Source organism: Drosophila montana, unplaced genomic scaffold (genome assembly GCF_035044405.1).
Source record: "Drosophila montana isolate Dmon_TW-CO22-7 unplaced genomic scaffold, ASM3504440v1 contig_3529_1, whole genome shotgun sequence".
NCBI classification, from domain to species: domain Eukaryota; kingdom Metazoa; phylum Arthropoda; class Insecta; order Diptera; family Drosophilidae; genus Drosophila; species Drosophila montana.
In genome coordinates this window covers 277,070-299,880 of record NW_026998408.1, presented here as the reverse complement: position 1 = coordinate 299,880, position 22,811 = coordinate 277,070, and the positions used below count along the sequence as shown (strand labels likewise).

General features: G+C 41.3%; 1 protein-coding gene across 3 annotated transcripts in view; it reads left to right on the top strand.

Annotated features, from left to right (window-relative positions):
• dve (SATB1_N and homeodomain domain-containing protein dve) overlaps nucleotides 1-21,053 on the top strand; it is a 102,123-nt gene extending 81,070 nt beyond the window's left edge. For all 3 annotated transcript variants that reach the window (XM_064692225.1, XM_064692224.1, XM_064692226.1), the window contains 4 exons: nucleotides 12,436-12,645; nucleotides 13,310-13,539; nucleotides 17,373-19,165; nucleotides 19,802-21,053. In XM_064692225.1, coding sequence (XP_064548295.1) covers nucleotides 12,436-12,645; nucleotides 13,310-13,539; nucleotides 17,373-19,165; nucleotides 19,802-19,961 — 2,393 coding nt within the window. In that variant the 3' untranslated portion in view covers nucleotides 19,962-21,053. The remainder of the gene's footprint in view (nucleotides 1-12,435; nucleotides 12,646-13,309; nucleotides 13,540-17,372; nucleotides 19,166-19,801) is intronic.
• Nucleotides 21,054-22,811: the final 1,758 nt, after the last annotated feature.

The window sequence follows — 22,811 nt, the reverse complement described above, 5'->3', positions numbered from 1 at the left end:
TACCCTTATTACCCATTTTTAATGGGTATATAAACAACAACAGCAACCACAGCGAACAAATGAAAAGAAAGAGAAAAAAAATATGGCATAAAAGAAAAATCAGTTGTGGGTATTAATGCGGCCTCGATATGGCATGGAGCCCCGCGCGCTTCTGGGTAATATGCATAAGCACCATTAACTTGTACTTAAAACTGTGGCCAGGTGAGGCCCCCCCTTCCCCCATTTGTCGGTGGGGTGTAACTTAAAGCGGCAGCGCGAAGCGTCTTCAAGCGGATTATATTAATCAATGCACAGTCGAGTCCCTCTCTCTCTCTCTCTCTTTCTCTGCCTCTCTCTCTCGCATTGGCAACTAGGCGTATGCGTATTCTGTTTCCACATTTTAAAAAGAAGCAGCAGCAGCACACCTTATATACCCCACCTGATTGTACATGAATCTATATATAGCGTGTGTAGATATCTCTGGCAGCCTTTGTTTTGCCGTGCCTCGGCGGCTTTTGCCTCTTAATTGAATCAATGGGCTCGCAGCTCGCTCGCTTGCCGCTCCTCGACGAAGAAGACTTTGTTTGGCTTTAAGCAGGAAGATTTAAACGCAAATGTAATGCTAGAGCAGCGCCACGGCCGCACAGCTACAGCTCATATCTGCACACATCGATATATATATATATATATAGTATATATGTGTGCTATAATTCAGTTGGACACACAGACGGAGAGAGGAACTGGCATAAAAGCCAAAGCGTCTTAAGCGTTAAGTAGCAGCAACGTAAATAAGTAATATTGATAACTAAAGTGATTAAGGTTGCCGCCATGTGTGGCAACTGCGATGACGACGCCAGCGACAACCAAGACGACTCCCAATGCAAGACTGCGACTGCAACTGCAACAGAGACTGCGACTGCGACTGCGACTGCTAACTGCTGACGCTCACTGTTGCTGTAGGGTTGAGCTTGACGGGTTTTTTAACAACTCTCGAAAACTTAGTCGCAAAAAAATTTAAAAAATATTACTTCAAATAGTCTTTTCTAGTTTATTCATAAATGTTTATTGTATGGTTCAAAAATGGCAAATTGATTTCTGATTTGTTTATACTAAGTAGTAGAAACTTTCTTAAAATAAGTCAGTCGACAAAAGATTTCAAAACATTTCATCATCATCTACGGCACGCCGAAGATTTAATATCCTTGCAGGCCGAACCTTCTCTTCATGCTCATAATGCTCTGCTCGTAACTGGGAAAATAGTTAATGCGGAGTATGGTTAAGATATCTTGATAAACAAAAAAGTTTTTCATACAAGAACCACATTTTCGACCGATTGTTCCTATGGCAGCTATATGATATAGTTATCCGATGTTGATAGGATTTTTGATATATGTGAGGAGCATCCTGAAACCAATAAATGCCGAGTTTAGATAAGATGTCTTTGTAAACAAAAAAGTTTTTCATACAAGATCCACATTTTCGACCAATCGTTCCCATGGCAGCTATATGATATAGTGGCCCGATGTTGATAGGATTTTGCATACATGTGAGGAGCTTCCTGAAACCAATAAATGCTAAGTTTAGATAAGATATCTTTGTAAACAAAAAAGTTGTTCATACAAGAACCACATTTTCGACCTATCGTTCCTATGGCAGCTATATGATATAGTGGTCCGGTGTTGATAGGATTTTGCATACATGTGAGGAGCATCCTGAAACCAATAAATGCTGAGTTTGGATAAGATTTCTTGATAAACAACAAAGTTTTTCATACAAGAAGCCCATTTTCGACCAATCGTTCCTATGGCAGCTATATGATATAGTGGTCCGGTGTTGATAGGATTTTGCAGACATGTGAGGAGCTTCCTGAAACCAATAAATGACGAGTTTAGATAAGATATCTTGATAAACAAAAAAGTTTTTCATACAAGAACCACATTTTCGACCAATCGTTCCTATAGCAGCTATATGATATAGTGGTCCGATATTAATAAGATTTTGCATTTATATAGGGAGCATAGTAAAACTAATAAATGCCGATTTTAGTCAAGATATCTTCGAAAACGAAAAAGTTTTCCGTAGCACAAGTTCATTTTGGACTGATCGTTCCTATGGCAGCAATATGATTTTGATAGGATTTCGCATATATGCACTGATCAAGGAAATATATATATTTATGTCTCCTTTTAGGCGTTACACATTTCGTGACAAAATTAAAATACCCTCTGCAAGGTTATAAATTACAATAAATCCGTTGGAAAATAAATGAACTCCTTTTGGGCATCTCTTACACAGTTGCCAAACTATTTGCTGTGACGTTTTATGCCAGAAATGAAAGAGCCTAAAGATAACTGTCATATACTCTTCATTTAATTTACTTTTACATTCGTCCACAGTAATTTCTCGCAGTGTACGCATTTGCTAAGCTGCTCGAACGACTTCTCTAACAATGGGCCAGGCTCTAAGATGTCCTTTTGAAAAAAAAGCGCTCTGATCGATTCGAGCAGATGGCAAATGGCACTCGACTCGCAGTTTAAAGCGTATGCAAGTGTGATAATGTGACTTGACATTTGTGGCTGGGTTGTGCGAGAGTGTGTGTGTGTGTGGATTTTGAACTCCTATTGGTCGTTGACATTTGTTTGGTGCGCTTATTTCTGGTTCAAGTCGATTTCTGACTCGCCACGAATTGTCCTTTCGGTTTCGGTTTCGGTTCTGTTTGCGCATATTATCGACATTTAAATCCCACTCAGTGCCTGCCGCAGGATCAAAAAAAAGCCAAAAAAACCAACTGCTTCTCCACTTGATAATATTTGACAAAATTGAAAATCCTTTTTGCCGGCGTTTCTTTTGTGCACCCTTGCACTTGGTTGTGCGTGTGTGTGTGTGTGTGATCACACATGACTGCATACATGTTTGCCTCTGTCTGTTTGCCTTATCCTGCGTTCATAATTTTAATCCTTGCGGTTTATTTGCAATCATGACATATTCATATTTGTTTTGAGCACTTGAAAAGGACTTTGTTTAAGGCTTCGCTTCTCTGAATGCATTTTGTTTGTTCCTTAGATCTGTACACGCGATTAATGCAATATCCTTAAGGTGATTAGTCAGGGAGAAGTCAAGAAGCAAAAGTTATTTATACAATAATATTTTATGAAATTTCCCTAATGAAAGCCTATTTGCTAAACCTAATGCTAAGCCACAAAATTATATTGAAGCTATTTCTAAAAACTGCTTAAAATTTCTTCATGAGATTGTGCATAAAGATAGAATATCCTTTATTAGAATATATGGTAGAATACAAAATAGGATATTGAAAAATAAATATCGAAAATAAAATCACATATAAAATGTTAAATATAGAATCAGGAAAACTTAAGCAGGAACTTGGAATATGTAATATCCGAATTTTTGTATATTACATTCAGGAGATCAAATAGGAAAGATATATTATCCAAAGATAATTAAGTATGGGGCATAAAATATGTGTAGCTCAATTTGCAGCATACCCCTTGTTTATCCAAACCTAATTGCGGGGTATTTCTTTGTCAGAGTTCAAGCTGTGGCATTTGCTTAGACGACTTTTGCCCTGCTGCAGCTGAATTCGATATGCGATACTTAAATGTCATCAATTAATCAATGGACTCGTTTTGGCTACTTTTATGTAGGAATTTGCCGCACAGAATACATTTCCATTTTCATTACCATTTCCATTTCCATACATACATATATACATTTATATAGATGGACTTTTATGTGTGTAAAAATCTCAACACTCGAACGGAAAGTCGTTTGGCACTCATCAACGTGCTTTGACCAAAAGTACACATCATAATCCTTTTGTAAGGATTTGGCAACTTCTTGTGATTTTCCTGCCCCGTTGCACATGGCCTTTTTCTGGCTGCCGACTCGGCTCAAGAGTTCACAGTGGGTCGTGGATTGTTTTTGGGTGAATTGGGCGTCTTTGCCTGCATTCAATTATCGTGCGCAGTTGGCCATTGTCTCAGCTCGTTGCGGATGTCCTTGCCCTCCGTTGTGTGTCGTCTTCGAACTCTCGCAACTAATGAAGTGCTGCAGTGCCTTAAGCAGCTGCTAATGCCACTAGAGCCGGACCCCGAGCAGGAGCTGGAGCTGGAGTCGGGCTGCACTTGAAGTCGACTCGGCACTTGGCCGCATGTATAAGCATGTTTTCTGGTTTGCTTCACAGACAAAGCTTAGAACCACTTAAGAAAATCCATTCAGAGGACTCTGCTCTGCTGGGGCTAGTTTAGTTTTTCCAACCAGACGAGAGAGCGGGAGGGAGAGCGGGAGCCTCACCTGCCCCCAAATCAACATATCTGCCATGTTCTCTATATTGGCCCAACAACAAAAAGGATTAAATCTAAGACAGGACACACAGAGAGAGAGAGAGAGAGGCAGGGACACACATGCATAGTTTTACATGCTGTAAGGACGAAAAAATGAATTTATTACACAACAACCAAACAAAAGTTGAGACAATTTAAATGCCTTTGGCCCCCGAGAAAGCAGAGTCCATCCAAGCTGGGGCCAATTTGGAGGCTGGGCTTAAATAAATTACCGCTACGGGCCATGCTTATTTCATTAGGATTATTTTGCGACTCGGTCTTCGACTAACTAACGAAGATGTTGCCAAGTCACCTGGCTATTCGACTATTCGACTATTCGACAATCCCAACCCTTGATTTCCGGTTATGTGTTTTTGTTACTGACACACACAAAACAAACACCTGGGGTAGAGGGGGGAGGGGGGGGGGGGGGTTAACGCGAAAGCGAAAAGCGTTAAGAGCTAGAAAATGCCTGGCGGCATTAATTATAAGCCGCTTAAAAGTCTTCAACATGTTTTTCCCCCCCTCCCCGACTGACAAATGCAAGAATACAAAATGTACTAAATAAACGAGGCGGGATTAAGATCTATGCGAAAGCCTCGTCAAATTAGCACAAACGGCCATAATCAATAGTTAACTGAGGCGTCGCCTTTTAACCTCTTGACCCCTTCTTCTTCAGTTCAGTTCAAGCTGAGCTTGCAGCTTCTTACGGGGAGGAACAACAAGTTTGTAGATCACGTCAAGACGAACTTTTCGAAGTTTTTTCATACAAGTTCAAGTTTGTAAATCTTCATGTTTTTACACTAACCTACGAGTTGCTCAGCTTGACATTGTTGCGCAGTGTAAAGTTCCTGTGACTTTGATTAAACTAGAATTATTTATTATTTATGGACTTAATAATTGAAATTCTAATCAAAAATTCAATTTCAATTTTAATTTATTATTAAAATTGTATCTTATGTCTTCAAGTTGGGCTCAATTCCCAAACTTTGTGCTCAGTTTACCAAATAGTCCTATTTTTTTTTTCATAATTCATCCAATATTTAACTACGTGAATTTCGGTTCACATTCAAAATTACAGTGTGTATAAATGTTGGCAAATTAATTATGCAAGTTTTCTTCATTTTTTTTTCATATTTAGTTATTTTAAAGTTTTTTAATACAACAAACTTTTAAATCTTCATGTTTTTACACTAACCTACCGAGTTGCTCAGCTTGGCATTGTTGCACAGTGTAAAGTTCTTGTGACTTTTGAGTGACTTTGCAACTATCTATAATCTATTGACTAAATATGAATAAATTCTTATCAATATTTGCATTCGTTAATAGAATAGTTCAATTTTAAGATTCATTTCTTATCAAATTATATCTTACGTCTGCCAAAGAGTTCCATATTTTTATGATACAGTCAATATTAAACTGCCTGAATTTCACTTTGCATTCAATTTTATAGTGTGTATAAATTTTGCACAAATTAATTTTCCAAGTTTTCCTCATTTTTCAAGTGTTTTTCCCCCAACTGTTAAGCCTGATCTTCTTTTCCTTTTATTGTGCTGCAAGACAAGGCACAATGAGAGGGGGGGGGCATGCCAAGCGGCAGGGCTTAGACAAGGATATGCAACGTCCAAGGTGTGAGAAGCAGGCAGCGATGCGTAAGACACACACTCGCGTGTGTGTGTGTGTGTGTGCGACTGTGTGTGTGTGTAAAGTTCTTAAGTATCCCCGATGCTTGGCTCGGCATTATAAATTAAAATGCATGCATTAAAAATTCTACTGAAAAGAGTTTGCAATTAAGTAGGACTTAAGTTGAAGTGTAAATAAAAATGCACACACACGCAACACACACACACACACACACACTCTCACACACATATATGAACTTAAGTATTGTAGTTGGGCGTCGGGTTAAAGGACATCAAATTGGCACCCAAAAAACTTGTGGCAATTTCCTTAAGACTATTGCTTAATTTCCGGTCACTCTTACTTTCACACACACGCACACACGCTCACACACGCACACACACGCACACACACGCACGGCGACAAATGTGCCTGGCACTTAAGTCCTTTTGAAATCCTTAAGATTTTTCCGACATTTTCCACTGGCCAGCCACTGATAAGCAACATTTCCGCACAGTTCACTTGGCTTAAGCAGGACCTTACCCCCCTCTCCTCCCCCCTCCACACCCTGCAATGTCCTTTTGCGCATTAGGCAAATATCCTTTACGGTTATTAAAACTTTGCTCTATGTAAAATTTTAATTTTCATACCCAAATCACTCAAAATCATTTTAATAAGTAAATTATGAACATTTTCTTATAAATAAACAATACACACAATTTATTCGGCCAGCCGAAGGAGCCGTAACCCCCCCCCCTTCCCCCCACCCCCCTCCACCTCCTAGTTCGTGCTGCCGCAGGACTCGGGTCAAGTTTGCCGGGAAAAAGCAAAACTACAAATATTTGTTGGTCAAAGGATATTTTCAGCTGCAAAACTTACATAATCCTGGCCAGCAGTCACTTAAGTTGCCCCCCCCCCCCTCCCTCCCCTCACACACACACACACACACACACAGTTGTGTGTGTTTTTCTTGGGGATTAAGTCGTTTTGATGTTGTGCGTAGGCGATTCATAATTATTGTTGGTCTCTCGGCTGCTGTCCTTGCCGCTGCTTGTGGCCAGTCAATTGGTCAATTTCTTAGAAGAAAGCCAAAAGCGCGCTCACACACGCACAACCAGGCTCACACACACACACACACACACACACACACACACACACAGAGACCGTCTCATTGAGGCCATTTCCACAATAAAATTTCATGCCAAGCTGCACACGTGAATGCTACGAAAACTTTCAAAGATTAAAATCTTCTAGGGGGGTTGGGCTTTGCAGAGAGGGGGGGGGGGTTGGAAAGGGGGGTGGCTGGCTTGCGCTCACCCCTGCTAATTGGCCGCCTCTGGCTGTTGCGCAATCAGCCTCAAAAAAGTAGTCCAGGGCATCATACTCCGCAAAAGGGGCTTAGCTGACGTCTCTAACAAGCAAAACCGAATCACAAATATCCCATTTATTTCGAACTTTCAATTCAGATTGCGATAAGCCAAAGACAGAACTCACTGCAGGGTAATCAAGAGCCAGCGTGCAACAGTTGCACGACTACTCCAATACCCTGTAGTCTTAAATGAGAACTTGCTTAGTCGCAGGTTGTCTGACTGCGCGAAGAGTTTGCTGCGTTAAGCAAGAAGGGGACATATATTTTTTTATTATATTTATATACGACTCTATTGCATACCCTGTAAACATAGGCAACTAATTCGAAGCTTAACTATTGACTTGAGTTTTAAGGGGCTTGCCATGTCCAATATCGAGAGTATATTATTATATATTTTATATTCCTATGTAGTGTGTCTACAACTATTCTATGGTATACCCTGTAAATATAGAGAGCAATTGAATTTATTGAATTGTTAAAATGTAATATGAACGTAAAGCTTTTAAGATCATTTCCTATATGTAATACGACATTTACTTAGTAGATAGTTTTGCAAATGCTTCGACTCGCTGCCTGAATACCCTGTATTCCTCATTTAACAAGACTAGCTTACAATTCACAAAGTTCTTCGCTTTGATCTCTTGCGTAACTAGGCTTTATTTTACATTCACAAATGTTATATAATCTGCCAGTACAGGGTATTATAGGAACATTCCTCTATGGAATACCCTGTAAATATAGAGAGCAATTTAATTTTTTGGATCATTTCTTATAGTTTAAACAACGTCTACTTAGCACGACTATTGAATAGCCTAGAAGAGTTAACAGTAGATAGCTTAGCAAATGCCTCGACTCGCTGCCTGAATACCCTGTACTCTGCATATAACAAGACAAACTTACCAATTGCACAGCTTTCCGCTTTGATCTCTTGCGTAACTAGGCTTTATTTGACATTCACAAATGTTACATAATCTGCCAGTACAGGGTATTATAGGAAGACATCACAATCAAACGGCATCAAGACAATTGGCAACTTCATTATTTTTGCGCGTCGCCGAGTTGGCAACGCGACAGCGACGCCGACTGCGACTTCGACGCAGGTTAATAAATCTAAAGCTGCGACACAGGGCGAAAAATAAGAGAGAAAATGGAAAAGTCGCGGGTTGCGGGCTGCGGGGCGGGGTTGCGCGGGGGTGAAGTCAGCGCGACGACAGCGTCTAAGCCTATGCAAGTGGAGTTCATTACAAATCGTTTGTCAGCTTAGGGCAACGGTCGGTGGGCGGGTGGGCGGGGCTGTCTGCCTGCCTGGCTGAGATTTAATGCCTCAAACGTTTTTAATTCAATTTGTTTTGGCCCGTGCGCCGGCTGCTGTCTCGATTATTTTTGCCACTGATAATGCTAATAAGGATAAGCGCCGCCCAGTCGACCGGGGGGGCGAGGGGGGAGGCTACTTAAGAGCTGCACTCAGCCCCCCTCCCCCTCCCCATCCCTCCTCTCAATCCCCATTCAAAATCAGCGCCAATTTTTGAGTGCTGTCAGAACTGGCGGCTATTTTGGGACTGTGCAGCGCAACAATTAGCGTGCTGCCACACACACACACACAGAGAGAGAGAGATCCCGGCATACACATATGCATGCACATGAAATCGGCTTTTGTGTTAGCCCCCGAAATCGTGGGGGTGGGGTGGCGGCAGGATAATGGATTTAATGAGTTTATTATTCGGTTGCGCTACGCATTTTGCCTCTATTGTTCTCTGGAGCCAAAGCCTCAGTCGGCGCACCTATGCCACCTATAAAGGCGGCCTCTAGGCCCCAGGCCCCCGGCCCCAACATAATGCCAAAGCCAAAAACGGTCAGGCCCCGAAAAACGCAGAGTCCACAGCTTGCAGGTTTATGTCGCTGTGAAAATCGTTATTGCGTATATTACGCTAAAATACAACAAAAAGGACGCCGAGCATGGCTTTAATATATATTTATATATATGTGTATACGTGTGTGTGTGTGTTTGTGTGTGTGTGTGGCATGTGGCACACGGGATTACGTGCCCCCAAAAATATATGCCGTGTGCCCTTATTGTTTTACATTTTATAGACTCTGCAGCAGATCAGAGATTATAAATTAACTTAAATTTGAATATTCAATATATCGAAGAGAATATTATAGAATATATATAATATATAAAATAGAAGGTCTATAAAAAATGATTGATATATTTTTATTAAATGCCTGCCTTTTTTTTTTTGTTGTCATTTAACATATTCAACTTGTAAAATATAAAACTATGATTATATAGAATTTAATTTACAAAGCTTAACAAAAAGAAAATTAAATTAAATTAAAAAGCTTCTGAAGAATTCTTTAAGAAATTTTTCAACTTCTGTTCTTTGACTTTTTTAAGCATATTTTCATATACAACTTTTTAAATACACAAATATAATTAAGAGATAAATTAAACAGATATAAAGGTTTGCAAAGAAGAAAATTATATTTAATTAAAGAACTTCTGAAGAATTCTGTAAGAAATCTTCCAACTTCTCAAAGGCCTTACTTTGAATTTTTTAAGTTTAATATTCAACTTTTTAAATACACAAATATAATAAGAGATTAAACAGATATTCTTTAAAGGATTACAAAAAAGAAAATTAAATTAAATTATAAAATGACTGAAGAATTCTGTAAGAAATCTTCCAACTTCTCAAACTTGTTGACTTTTTTAAGCACATTTTCAGCATTATTTTTATTGTAGTTCCGGAGCATATTGTAAATACCTTTAGTCTCCCTTTATTCCACATAATTGTTTATTCCTTTTTCAATTATTTTATACATACATACACACGTACATACATATATGTATGTATGTCATGCGCTTTCCACGAACATATGTATGTTCAATACAATTGATATATTTATTTTTAATGCCCAATAAGGATTTTATGGCAATTAAAAGATTTGCAGGCAACATATGCATATGTATATATGCACATATATTTATTTGTAGTAAAAATCGCGCATAATTGCGGCGGCAACTTTTGGCCGCGTTCTTCTGGCTGTTTAAAACGCGCCCAAATGCCAATCGCCTGCAATCTCCGCGCGCTGCTTACAATTTTTATAATTGGAATAATTAATAATACCATTATGGCGGCCAGCCAGCGCGGGCGTTAAGCCTATTTGCTGCTTCTGTCCACGGCACCTATGCCCCTCCCCCCCCTCCCTAGACCCTCCCGCATGCATTTGCAGCTTTGGATTGGGCAGCATCGCATTTGCGTTTTCGCTATTGGCAAACATTTTGGTAAATTATTTTTAAGCTCCACATAATTGGTCGCGAAAAAAGTGTTGTGTTTTAGGCCAAAATGCGATTTATATGGGCGTGCCATAGTTATGCTACTAACTATCATATTTGGGCTGACTAGAAGAAGTTGCCCGGCGTTGCCAGGCACAAAATAAGCGCCAATTTACGTCGAAGTGCAAGCAAATATTTATTTATTTATTTATTTTATTTTTTTTATTTATATTTATTTATATATAATTATTTATGGAGGTTGATTCACTTAACTTCTTTATATAGAAGTGCTATGATTATACTCATATTTGGGCTGACTAGTGGAAATTGCCCGGCGTTGCCAGGCACAAAAAAAGCGCCAATTTAAGTCGAAGTGCAGGCAAATTATTTGCCATAAATATAATATAATTATTTATTTATTGAGATTGATTCACTTAACTTCTTTACTTTTCTGACTAGAAGAAATTGCCCGACGTTGCACGGGCACAAAAACGCGCTTATCATATCCCAAAAATATACATATATATATATTTATTTTCTCTTCACGGAGCTTGGTTCCATTAACTTCGTTCTGAATTGCTGCTAGATTTGAACTGGCGTGTCTCCTGCTTGTTGGTTCGACGCGTAGCTTTACGTTCGCAAAGCATTTTTCTGCATAGCTCTTCACGGACAAACTCTTTTATATTTACGAGTCCTTCACTCAAGCACTGCCAAAATCAATTGGCCAGCTATGTTAGTTGGCGGCAAGTGCACATTATTAATTTATAATTATTTAGCCTGTTATGCATAATGTATTCATAATCGGGCCAATATAAGGCGTAAGCGGCTAAAACCATTTTGCGGCTAACCGCAGCATGCAATCATTTATTGAAATACCTCTCTCTATTTGCGGGAGTCTGCCAGCATATAAAATATGTTTTAATTGCTTATTTTAATTTGGCCGATTTGCACTTGGCGCCATTTGAAGCGTTCCAAATTGAACACTAAACCGATTAGCAGCAGTTGCAGCAGGCCCTAGAGTTAGGCAGTAATTAGCACTAGTCACAGTAGCGCGACTTTGTGATACCCTAGATGAAGGTTAAAAAAAATACAAGTAAATAGCCACAAGTATTTAAGTTCCAAAGTCAAGAAACTAGACAAAGGCCTGCCTAAAAAACAAACAGCTTCCTTTTTCAGCTATTTCTTTATTCCAAAATATTTTATATAATTTTTCAGTTTAATAAATACATATAAATATTTTTTAGAATATATTTTCTTATATTGTATTTTCTACATATATCTGGCTTTTGAAAGAGTATACGAACTGCTATAAAGAAATTCAACTATCCTAGATCAAAGCAAAGAAAATAAAAAGTTAACTTTTCTTATTTATACAAGCAAATATTTAAGTTACTAAGAAAAGAAAAAATTGATAAAAGAGCTGCCTAAAAACCAGTTTATTCTCAAATTCTCAATAAATACAAATATTTTTTAAATATATATATTCCTATTTGTTATATTCTATACATATTTGACTTTTGAAAGAGTATACGAAGTGCTATAAAGAAATATAATTATTATCAGAATTTCAACAATGTTTGTACTTGAAGTGTAGTGCAAACTACTTGATTTGCAAAAATATCAAACTCGGGCACTTTATTTATATATTTTTTGTTTATTTTGCATCTGTATAAACAGCATGCCCTTTGTGTATATAGCTGCTGCAGGGTATTTGCAACTAATTTGTTGTTTTTCGAGTGCTTTAAAAGCTTCTCCAAATTTATGATTATTAAAATGAAATTTCCAAACAGCCCTCTAATTTCTCCCTCTCCCTCTCTCTCTCTCTCTCTCTCTCTCAATTGCAGCGAAATCGCTTCCGCTGCACTGCGTCGTGGAGTCCGTGCACTCGCTGCACGCCTCGCTCACCATAGACACACGCCAGCCGTGGAAACGGCGGCCCAACATCGAGACGGACAGCTATGTGATCATCGCAGCGGCCACGCCCTGGAGCGAAATAGTCCAGACGGCGCTGCAGCGTCTCGGCTACTCGCAGGAGGTGGCCAACACGGCAAGAGGTGAGTACAAGAAATTGTAGAGGGGAGGGTATTGCCTTATTCGGTGATAGCCTAATTCTACTTTCCCCAGAAAATGTTTGCAAACTTCACATTTTGCGGTTCCATTGGCAAATTGGCCCGTTGTCGGTAACATGTGATTTTTTGCGAATGTTAAAAATGTTCGTTCTAATGGGAAAACCTACAGGCCACATATTTCACATTCGCAAAAAATGTTGTCAACATGTTGTCATATATATTTTACATTAGAAAAAAAAAAAAAGACAGTGGAATTTTCGCGAATGTCACATTTTTTGGCGAATGTGAAAAATGTGTTTTCTTATGGGGTACATATTTCACATTAGAAACAAATGTTACATATGCAAAAAATGTAAGAAATGTTGTCATATATATTACACATTAGGAAAAAAAATGTTACATTCGAAAAAATTGTAAGAAATGTTGACAGTGGAATTTTCGCGAATGTCACATTTTTTGGCGAATGTGAAAAATGTGTTTTCTTATGGGGAAACCTACATATTTCACATTAGAAACAAATGTTGCATATGCAAAAAATGTTAGAAATGTTGACAGTGGAATTAGGCTAGAAGTGGACTTATTCCACACTTTATTGACCTAAATCTTAACTCCTTCTCTCCCTCTCCCTCTCTCTCTCTCCCTTTGCTAGGCTCGCTCATCATCAAGCACTGGAAGCCCATACCACTGGAACAGATCTCTGATAATCCGGCTGTGCCGGTTAGCGATATTGTTGGTGAACTGACCTCGGTGATAACGCTCCGGATTGTCATATTGCGCCCAAAGACCTCACCCTTTGGCGAGATCAAGGACAAGCTGCTCAAGCTGCTTGTGCTGCAATCGCATGCGCTGCTCCGCTCCACCGGCTGCCCCCTGGATGAGGTGAGTCCACACGCACACACACACACACACGCACACACACGCAGCTCTAAGCTAATTAGACATTCACTTTGAACTCGAACTACAAAACTTGCGCGTTAAGTTGACAAAATTCTATAATGATTCATAAGCGGTTTACGGCCACGACAACAACAACAATTATTAGCTGGCGTTTTGTGAGAGTTGCCCAAAAAAAAAAACTTTCCAAAAACTTTGAACTCGGCAACATTTTCTAGACTAAGCCGCAGCTAAGCGGCGCGTTGCGTAGAACCCATGAAAACTCAAACCGCTAATTTGCGTGAATTGAGGCATAAGCACACGCACACACACACACTCTCACACTCACACACACACACTCACACACTCACACACACATACGTATAAAGAGCCAACTGTTGGCAACAAAAGTTTTTTGCGTATCCTTGCGCCTGGAAAATGCTTCGAGCTCTAAAACCAGCCAATGCCAAATGCCGTCTGTCTGCCTGGCTGACTGTGTGTGCGTGCGTGTGTGTGCTTGTGTTTGTCTTTATATTGCATGCATATGAAATTCATAGAAAATGCTTTGATAATAATTCCGAGTACAAAGAAATGTTTGTTAAGCCGACTTCATTTATTTTGGTTCACTTAACTAATCCTTTTTCTGCAATAGTTTTCATTTGTAATGCGCTTTGCGCTTATCGCCGAATACACTGAAAACAAATTTTCAACGATTTGTTACGCACACATATGTGCAAAACTTGTAGGAATTAACCGGCGTTGCGCGGCTCAAATTAATAAAGTTGTGCATTTGAGGCAGATGCAAAGCCAGAGGCACCTAGAATCTAAAGAATTGTGCTGGAATTGAACCGGCGATCTTCCGCTTGCCAGTCCAATGTCTCCCCGTCTCTCTGACTGTCTTTCTGTCTGTCTTTTTGCCTGTCTCCCGGGATGTCTCCCCGTCGCTCTACCTGTCTCTCTGAGAATTTCTGCTGGTATTGAACTGGCGATCTCCCGTTTGCTAGTCCGACGTCTCCCCGACTCCCTGACTACCTGTCTGTCCGTCTATCTGTCTCCCCGTCGCTCTGCCTGTCTCTCTGACGATTTCTGCTGGAATTGAACTGGCGATCTTCCACTTGCTAGTCCGACGTCTCCCGGTCTCCCTGTCTGTTCGTCTGTCTGTCGCACATCTGTCTGTTTGTCTGTTTGTCTGTCTCCCCGTCTGTCTGCCTCCCTGTCTGTCTGCCTCTCTGTCTCTCTGCCTGTCTGTCTGCCATTCTGACTTTCTTCCTGTCGGTCTATATGTCTGCCAGCCTAAGCCTCTATCAAAAGCTCGCTTTGCAACCAGTAAGAATTCCTGCTTTCTAGCCTTGAGGGTTTTGTCATGATCCCCAGTCAGATAGCCAGGAAAAACCCTCCTACATATATAGATATATATAGTTATATATATATAGTTATATATATGTGTGCACTTTCCGATTGTGTAGAGCTCAGTTGGGCTTATTTGTGGCCAACACAGCGGGGCAGATCATAGTCTTAAAGAGTTGTGTGCGGGCAGCGCATGACCCACATCTAAATCCTCCACCACAAGCGCCCGCACCTCCCCCTCCCCCCTCCTCGACTGCAGTCAGTCATAAATCAGAGTATTTTCATGTCTATATATATTTGTTGTTGTTGTTGTCTTTATCGGAAATCACGACCGAAATACCCTTCAATTGATATTGCGACTGATTTTATTGGCCCTGATTAATATTAGCAAGGCGTTTGCCCCTCTAATCACATGATAAGCATATATATATTCCTATAATTCCCTCCGCACACACACACACACACACACACATACGAATACTCTTTGATTGTGGTCACATTGGTCCCGTGGCTAATGTTCGTCTGTGTTCCGAGAATTGCGAAAGTCACCAACGATATGAAAATCAATTTAATAATTGCCCGCCGTTCCCCCCCCCCTCTCACCCGCACACACATTTTATTTACAATTAGTTGTCTATAACACCTTCCTTACCTTACCCCCCCCCCCTCCCCCTACCCCCTTCCCCCTCGCCCTGGTATGTTTCCGAGGCAGCTTAAGTGATTTGGGGCGCCTCCTTAGCTGATAGCGACAGACATTATCTATTATGTGGAGCTGGCAGAAGCGCACGTCGTATTTGAATCGAGTATCTATGAGCATTTAATACGACCCACCTCCCCCTCTCCCCTCTCCCCCGTATAATATATATATGCGATTGGGCATTGCTACCGCTTCGCTCTAAACACGGGTGAGTTTCTTCTGTTTTCTGTTTCGTTTCTATTTCTGAACATTAAATTCAATTTTAATCGCATAAGCTGTTGTGTCGTCGTCCCCTATCGCGGGGCATAGGGACTATCTATTTATCGCGCCTGACGTTGCCGTCCGTCCGTCAGTCAGTTAATATCAGCTCTTTTTTTTTCTGTTTTTGTGGGGTATCAGTTCTATATCGTTATAGTCAATTTTGAGTCTGCCGCAATCAGAGCCAACGCCGCGCACATTTATGGCTAAGTAAATCCCGGCCACTTGAGGGCCTTAACAAACCAAACGGAATCAAACCGAACCACAACCCAAACCAAAACCAACCCAATGCGACTCAACTTTGATTTTTATGACAGCCGCTTAGTGGGCCAGACGTGGGCTCAAACCGGCTAAGTGCACTGGCGACAGCTAACCAGTAACCAGTGCAGTCATGCCTCCTACTCATTGCACCCATTCAAATTGGGTAAAGAGGGTATAATCTATTCAACAGGCAGAAGGAAGCATCTCCGAGCCCATAGAGTATATATATGCAGCATCAATAGCCGAGTCGGTCTAGCCATGTCCGTCTGGATCTCAGAACCTATAAGAGCTAGAGACTTTAAATTTTTAACGGAGATCCTCCTAGTGCCCGCACAGTACGAGTTTGTTTCATATAATCGATAACTTGCCACGTTGGCAAGCAATCGATAAGAATCGATATCGAAATCCTGTTTTCTTAGGGTTTTAGAGCTAGAGTCAGCAAATTTGACATGAAGCTTCTTGAATAGTATATATATATACAAAACTTAGCTATAAATCAAATTAATATACCAATTTGAACTGCCCACCAATGTTAGCCACAATTTGAATGCAATTGTCTTTTTGAGAACATATAAAAATTCTATAGCACATTAGGAATTGCTGTTCAAAGTTTAATCCAGATCGGTTAAGGAACACAAAAGTTATTTAAGAAAATGTTTGCCTACATCACCAAGTTTGACATGTAACTTCTTTAATAGCATGTATACAAAACTTAGCTATAAATCAAATTTATCTACCAATTTGAACTGCCCACCAATGTAAGCCACAATTTTAATGCAATTGTCTTTTTGAGAACATATAAAAATTCTATAGCACATTAGGAGCTACTGTTCAAAGTTTAATCCAGATCGGTTAAGAAACACAAAAGTTATTTAAGAAAATGTTTGCCTACATTGACATGTGTTTGCTGCAGCTAGCCTAACTGCGCGTCATTGCAATTGCGATTGTATAAGATGTTGGTAGAAGAGGGTTCAGGGTATCCCCTAGTCGGAAACTCCCGTCTAGAGCCCCTTACTTGGTTAGAGTTGTGTTTCTTCGCGTGAGTCCCGTTAGAATCTCCCACTCAATCGACCAAGGAAGCTGTCTTATTAGCTACAACAGAAGCAACTGAGCTTATTCTTTCCAAGTTTCTTTCCAGTTATATAAGGATCGGCGGGAGGTATCATAAAAGTGAAATATTTTGGTATATCTAGCTTTTATATTAATCGAGATGTCGGCTTGTAGATACTGCTTACCCTTTTATCCAAGGCTAATCGTGTTCCCTCCTCGTTTGCAGGTGACGCTCTCGCAGATTTGTCGTAGCTCGCACCAGAATACGTACGCTCTGCCCGGCGGCGAGATACCCGACGAGCTGCGCCGCAAGTTCGATCAATGGTGGTCGAATCAGCTGTCGCCGCAGTCGGCGATGACGCCAAAGATGCTGCCGTTCATGTCGGCGCCGTCGACCGTTGTGCCCGGTGACATGGACTTTCCGGTGGGCACGGCAATGGCTGCCGCGGCCGCAGCCGCTGCGGCCCATGCCGCTGCAGCTGGCGCTGGCGGCGCTGCCAATCCGCTGGGCGCGATGAGCAGCCGCGAGTCGCTGCTGCTGGCCAACGAGCAGCTGGCGGCAGCAGCAGCAGCAGCTGGACATCATCCGAATGCGGCTGTGGGCCAGGCCCAGGCCCAGGCCCAGCAGGCGGGCGGGCATCATGGCAATATGCTGGTGCATCCGATGCACGCGGCCAGCATGCATCATCATCATCATCATGCGGCGACGCATGGCGGCGGCCAGTATCCCAGCCAGAAGACGCGCATGCGCACGAGCTTCGATCCGGAAATGGAGCTGCCCAAGCTCCAGAAGTGGTTCGCGGAGAATCCGCATCCCTCGCGCCAGCAAATCCAGACCTATGTGGTGCAGCTAAACGCGCTCGAGTCGCGCCGCGGCCGCAAGCCCCTCGACGTCAACAATGTCGTCTATTGGTTCAAGAATGCGCGGGCGGCACAGAAGCGCGCCGAGATGCGAGGCGGCAGCTTGGGGAATGCGATGAGCGCGTTGGGGCATGCCGCCATGAACGGGTATCTGAGCCAGCATGCGCCGCTGGGCCAGAACTCGAGCAGCAGCGCCGGCAGCCAGCCGCTGAGCATGGGCAATCTGTCCATGTCGCACGACTATCTCAAGAGTCCGATGAGCCTGAAGTCCGAGGATATTGACACCATGTCCCAGCACTCCGACGAGCTAGGCGAGGAGGAGCAGCCCAGCAGGCCAAGCACGCCCCAGCTGCCGCTCTCGCTGACCACACACGAGCGCCATCGCGGCTCGCCCATGCTGGAGGACGAGGAGGAGGAGCAGGAGAGGCAGCAGCAGCAGCAGCAGCAGCCACTGCGCTCCAAGAGCGCCGGCAGCGATGTGGTCAACGGCGTCGACGAGCACGAGGAGAAGCCCGCCGTGCTCAAAATGGGCGAAGACGCAACACGTGACCACGACAATTCCAACTCCAACAATGCCAATGTCGAGGCGACTGGCAATGTGCTCGGCGACGAGGCCGGCGCCAACAACAACAACAATAACAACAACAACAGCGAGCAGGAGTTAGGCAGCCCGCCGAAGCGCAGCACGCCCAAGGAGGAGGACGACGATCTGGACATGGACGAGGACGATGAGGACAACGAGCAGGATACCAGCCATCTGGATGAGTTTCGTTCGCCGTCGCCGGATCTGTCCGGCAGCGTGACGCCGCACAAGGATCAGCTGCCGTTTCCGATGGTGCCCAACTCGATGTTCTCGCAGTCCTTCATGTACATGAGCCACTATATTCCGGCCTTTGGCCAGGCGGCCGCCGCCCATCCGCATGCCCATCATGCCGCTGCCGCTGCAGCCGCCGCCGGGCTCCAGCCGAATGCGTTAATGGGCGGCGCCGGACTGAATCTGTCGAGCATTTCGAATGAGGAGCGCCGTAAGCGCAATCGCACCTTTATCGATCCGGTGACTGAGGTGCCCAAGCTGGAGCAGTGGTTCGCCATGAATACGCATCCCTCGCACAATCTGATACTCAAGTATACCGAGGATCTGAACACCATGCCCTATCGGTAAGTTAAACCTAAACTAAAGCTAAGATTCCGATACTCGATCGAGCCGAAAGACGATGCTCGAGCTGCCCGATCCAGCCAACATGTTCGAGCCAACATGTTTGAGTTGTGCCAAGCTGAGACAATATACGCATGAAACGATTAGCTCGAACTCTTTTTCGATTAACTCGAACTCTTTTTCGATTAGCTCGAAGTCTTTTTTGATTAACTAGAACTTTTTTCGATTAACTCGAACTGTTTTTCGATTAATTCGATGTCTTTTTCGATTAACTCGAACTCATTTTCAATAAACCAGAACTCTTATCGATTAACTCGAACTCTCTCTTTCGATTAGCTCAAGCTCTTTATCGATTAACTCGAGCTCTTTTTCGATTAGCTCGAACTTTTTTCGATTAACTCGAACTCTTTATTGATTAACTCGAACTCTTTTTCGATTAACTCGAAATCTTTTTCGATTATCTCGAACTCTTTTTCGATTAACTCGAACTGTTTTTCGATTAACTCGAACTCTTTTTCGATTAAATCGAACTCTTTTTGTTTGCAAAATTGCATAGCTCCAATTTTAAACCTGAACTATTTGCTCTGAGTGAAATCTTTTTTAACTCCAACCCTTTTCCTTTGCTTTCTCTTTTGCAGCCAAAAGTTTCCGCGTCTGGAGAGCAAGAACGTGCAGTTCTGGTTCAAGAATCGACGTGCCAAGTGCAAGCGGCTCAAGATGTCGCTCTATGACAACAGCCAGTGCAGCCAGCTGGGCGGGCTCGGCTCCTTTGTGCCCAAGTACGAGGAGCGCGACTAGAGGCCGCTCTCTTTAAATTGAAAATAAAACGAAATTGCAGGCGTATCGAGAGCTATATGTAAATACACACTATTTAAGACTTAAGCCCTATGCAGCTATGACAACATAATTAAGGGGGAAGGGGGAGAAGAGTGACCCCGTCTCTCTCCAAGTATTATAGTAAGAGTTGAACCAGTTTTCAGACCCAGTACCAGACCCACTTTCGGTCCCAGTTAGCTAGGCGCACGAACGCCTCAGAATATTTAGCAAAAAATAAAACAGAAAATAACAAAAAGAATTAGTTAAAAATTATAATTAGATCAACTAATAGGACTTTAATTTATCGCAGCTTCTAGCATGACCTTATCAAATATATCTATATACATATATAAATATGACACTATAATATATATCGAAATAAGTTTAACGATCCATCAGTTCGCAAAGTTAGGAGTGTGTAACCAAAGAAAGCCAATTTCATGTGTAAATATGTATGTTATACCAAAACTATTCTATTACTATAAAATATTTGAATAGTTACTACGAGCATTGGGAATTTCCTGTTTTTCAAATACTTTCAAGTTTTTGCCTTAGTTCCAGTTCGTTTTCCAGCTTAGCACATATCTATGGAGCATTATATGTTTAAAAGAAAAACAAAAAGAAAAAGAAAAAGAAGAAAAGTAAAAAAACTAAAAATATCAAATAAATCTAGCCCAAAGAAAGGGGGGCTTCCGTTTAATGTCCTGGTATTTAATACCTGCAAAATGACATGACATTTTCAGCCGAAAACTCAGCTACTGTCTTAAGTATTCAGTTGTGTATTTGAATAATTCAATTTCAAGCGTTTGATAACAAAAATAACGAGTAGAATTCACATTTATAAAAACTACACATAAACGTGTTTAATAAATTGTTCCACTAGATCCGTAAGCATACAAATCGAAAACAAAAACCAACTAAATTTACTTGTAATTTATTAAAAGCATAAAAACACACACAAACACACACACGAATACACACAACACGAATACACACAACACGCATACATTATATTACGATATGTATTCCCAGCAATTATTAAATAATTAAATAAATACAATTTTAAATGTCAAATTTGAGCTAAACTCGATGTGTTCCTCTTTTGCTTGATAGGATATATTCTCAAAAACTAGAAAGTCGAGGAATCAATTATATAAAGTTCATATTTAAAGAAGAAAGAAAACACATAAAATCGTTTAATATCGCAGCTCATTCTGAGATCCGTTTATTAAATGATGCGATAAAATAATAAATAATATTTGATAAACATAATTTGTAATAATTTTCAGCTGTATGTGGCACACGTTAAAAAAGAGAAGAGAAAAAAAGCAAAGTCATATGCAGTTACGAGTCCTGGCGTTGTGGCAGGGGCAACTCCTGTGTCCTGTGTCCTGTGCCTGTGTCTGTGTCCGTGGCTAATGTGTGGTAATGTGTTTGGCAATTTCTCATGTGGCAGGACTCGCTTTGCTTTATTTCTTTCATTTTTGTTAGTCGCTGATAAGCAAAGGGGAAATAAATATGCATATATGGACTGAAAAAAGAAATGGTGAACGTCTCCTGCTGCTGCTGCTCCTGCTGCTGTTGCTGTTGGCCACGCGGCGTATGAGTTATCTGCCCAGGCGGAGTATATTAGCGTTGCCTTCAGCGAGATATGAAACAATTTATTAGCGCCAAAGTTTGCTTCATTTCTTTCTTCATTTCTTTTTATACATTATTTCGACCGCCTTTGTACAAGACACAAATGTGAAGGCATTTACACACACACACACACATATGCTGTATAGGTACAATCATGCATGTGTGGTTGTCAAGGAGGAGGAGGGGGGGGGGGCTGTGGGGCAGCTCCTAAATCAGCAGTCAACATTATTTCTTATTTAAAGTACGCATCTGAATGGGCGTATGTGCATGTGTGTGTGTGTGTGTGTCTGTGTGTGTGCAGGGATGTGCATCATTTGTTATCGCAAACTTTTAAATTAAAAATGTAAAGAAGTCAGCGCAGTGGCAAACGAAATGGCGTCCCACAATTTATGAGCACATTTTTGTTGGTTTCCATATTAACAGGCTTTTATTTATGAATTTTTAAGGACTATTCCGATGTCCGTGGACCAACAGCAGGTACTGTATTTGTATGTGTGTCATAAATATGAAGCACATTAAGCTTGGTAAGCATCCCGACTATCTATCTATCGATTGCCAATTTAATTTAAATAAAAATAATTTATTAAAATAAATAATTAATAAAAAAAAAAAAGTTTTCGAATAAATTTCGTGTGGTTGTGAACTTAGTTAGTTAGTTGTTTGTTTTGTTTATTTATGGAAATATGGCCGTATATAGCCGTATATAGCCGTATATAGCCGTATATAGCCGTATATAGCCGTTTATAGCCGTTTGTAGCGTTTTTTGAAATTAAAATTAAAATTGCAATATCTCGGGTTCCCAAAGGTCCGATTTCGAAATGATGTACCTCTTTCTTCTCGTACGGATCCCGACTATCGATTGACACCAAAAAATCTTAATCCTAAGAAATGTCCCAATTTGAGGAACGCGAAAAAATGCCGTTATAATTTTGAAGATTTTCGTTTTTTGCGATGATTCGGCTAAAAATGGTCCGATTTTGGAAAGTTATACCTTTTTGAATTCGTACGGGAATCTGGAATCGACTGGCATACCACGTTTTTCGTTTTGTTTGAAAATTCTGAAATTTAGAAGTTGGGCAAACAAAGCATTGCATACTTTCGTGCTGTCCACATAATACGCTTGAGTCTACAAGAGTAGTTGATCTACTGCATACTCTCAGGCAGTACTCTCGCCAGTCCGATTGCGGAGTGGTA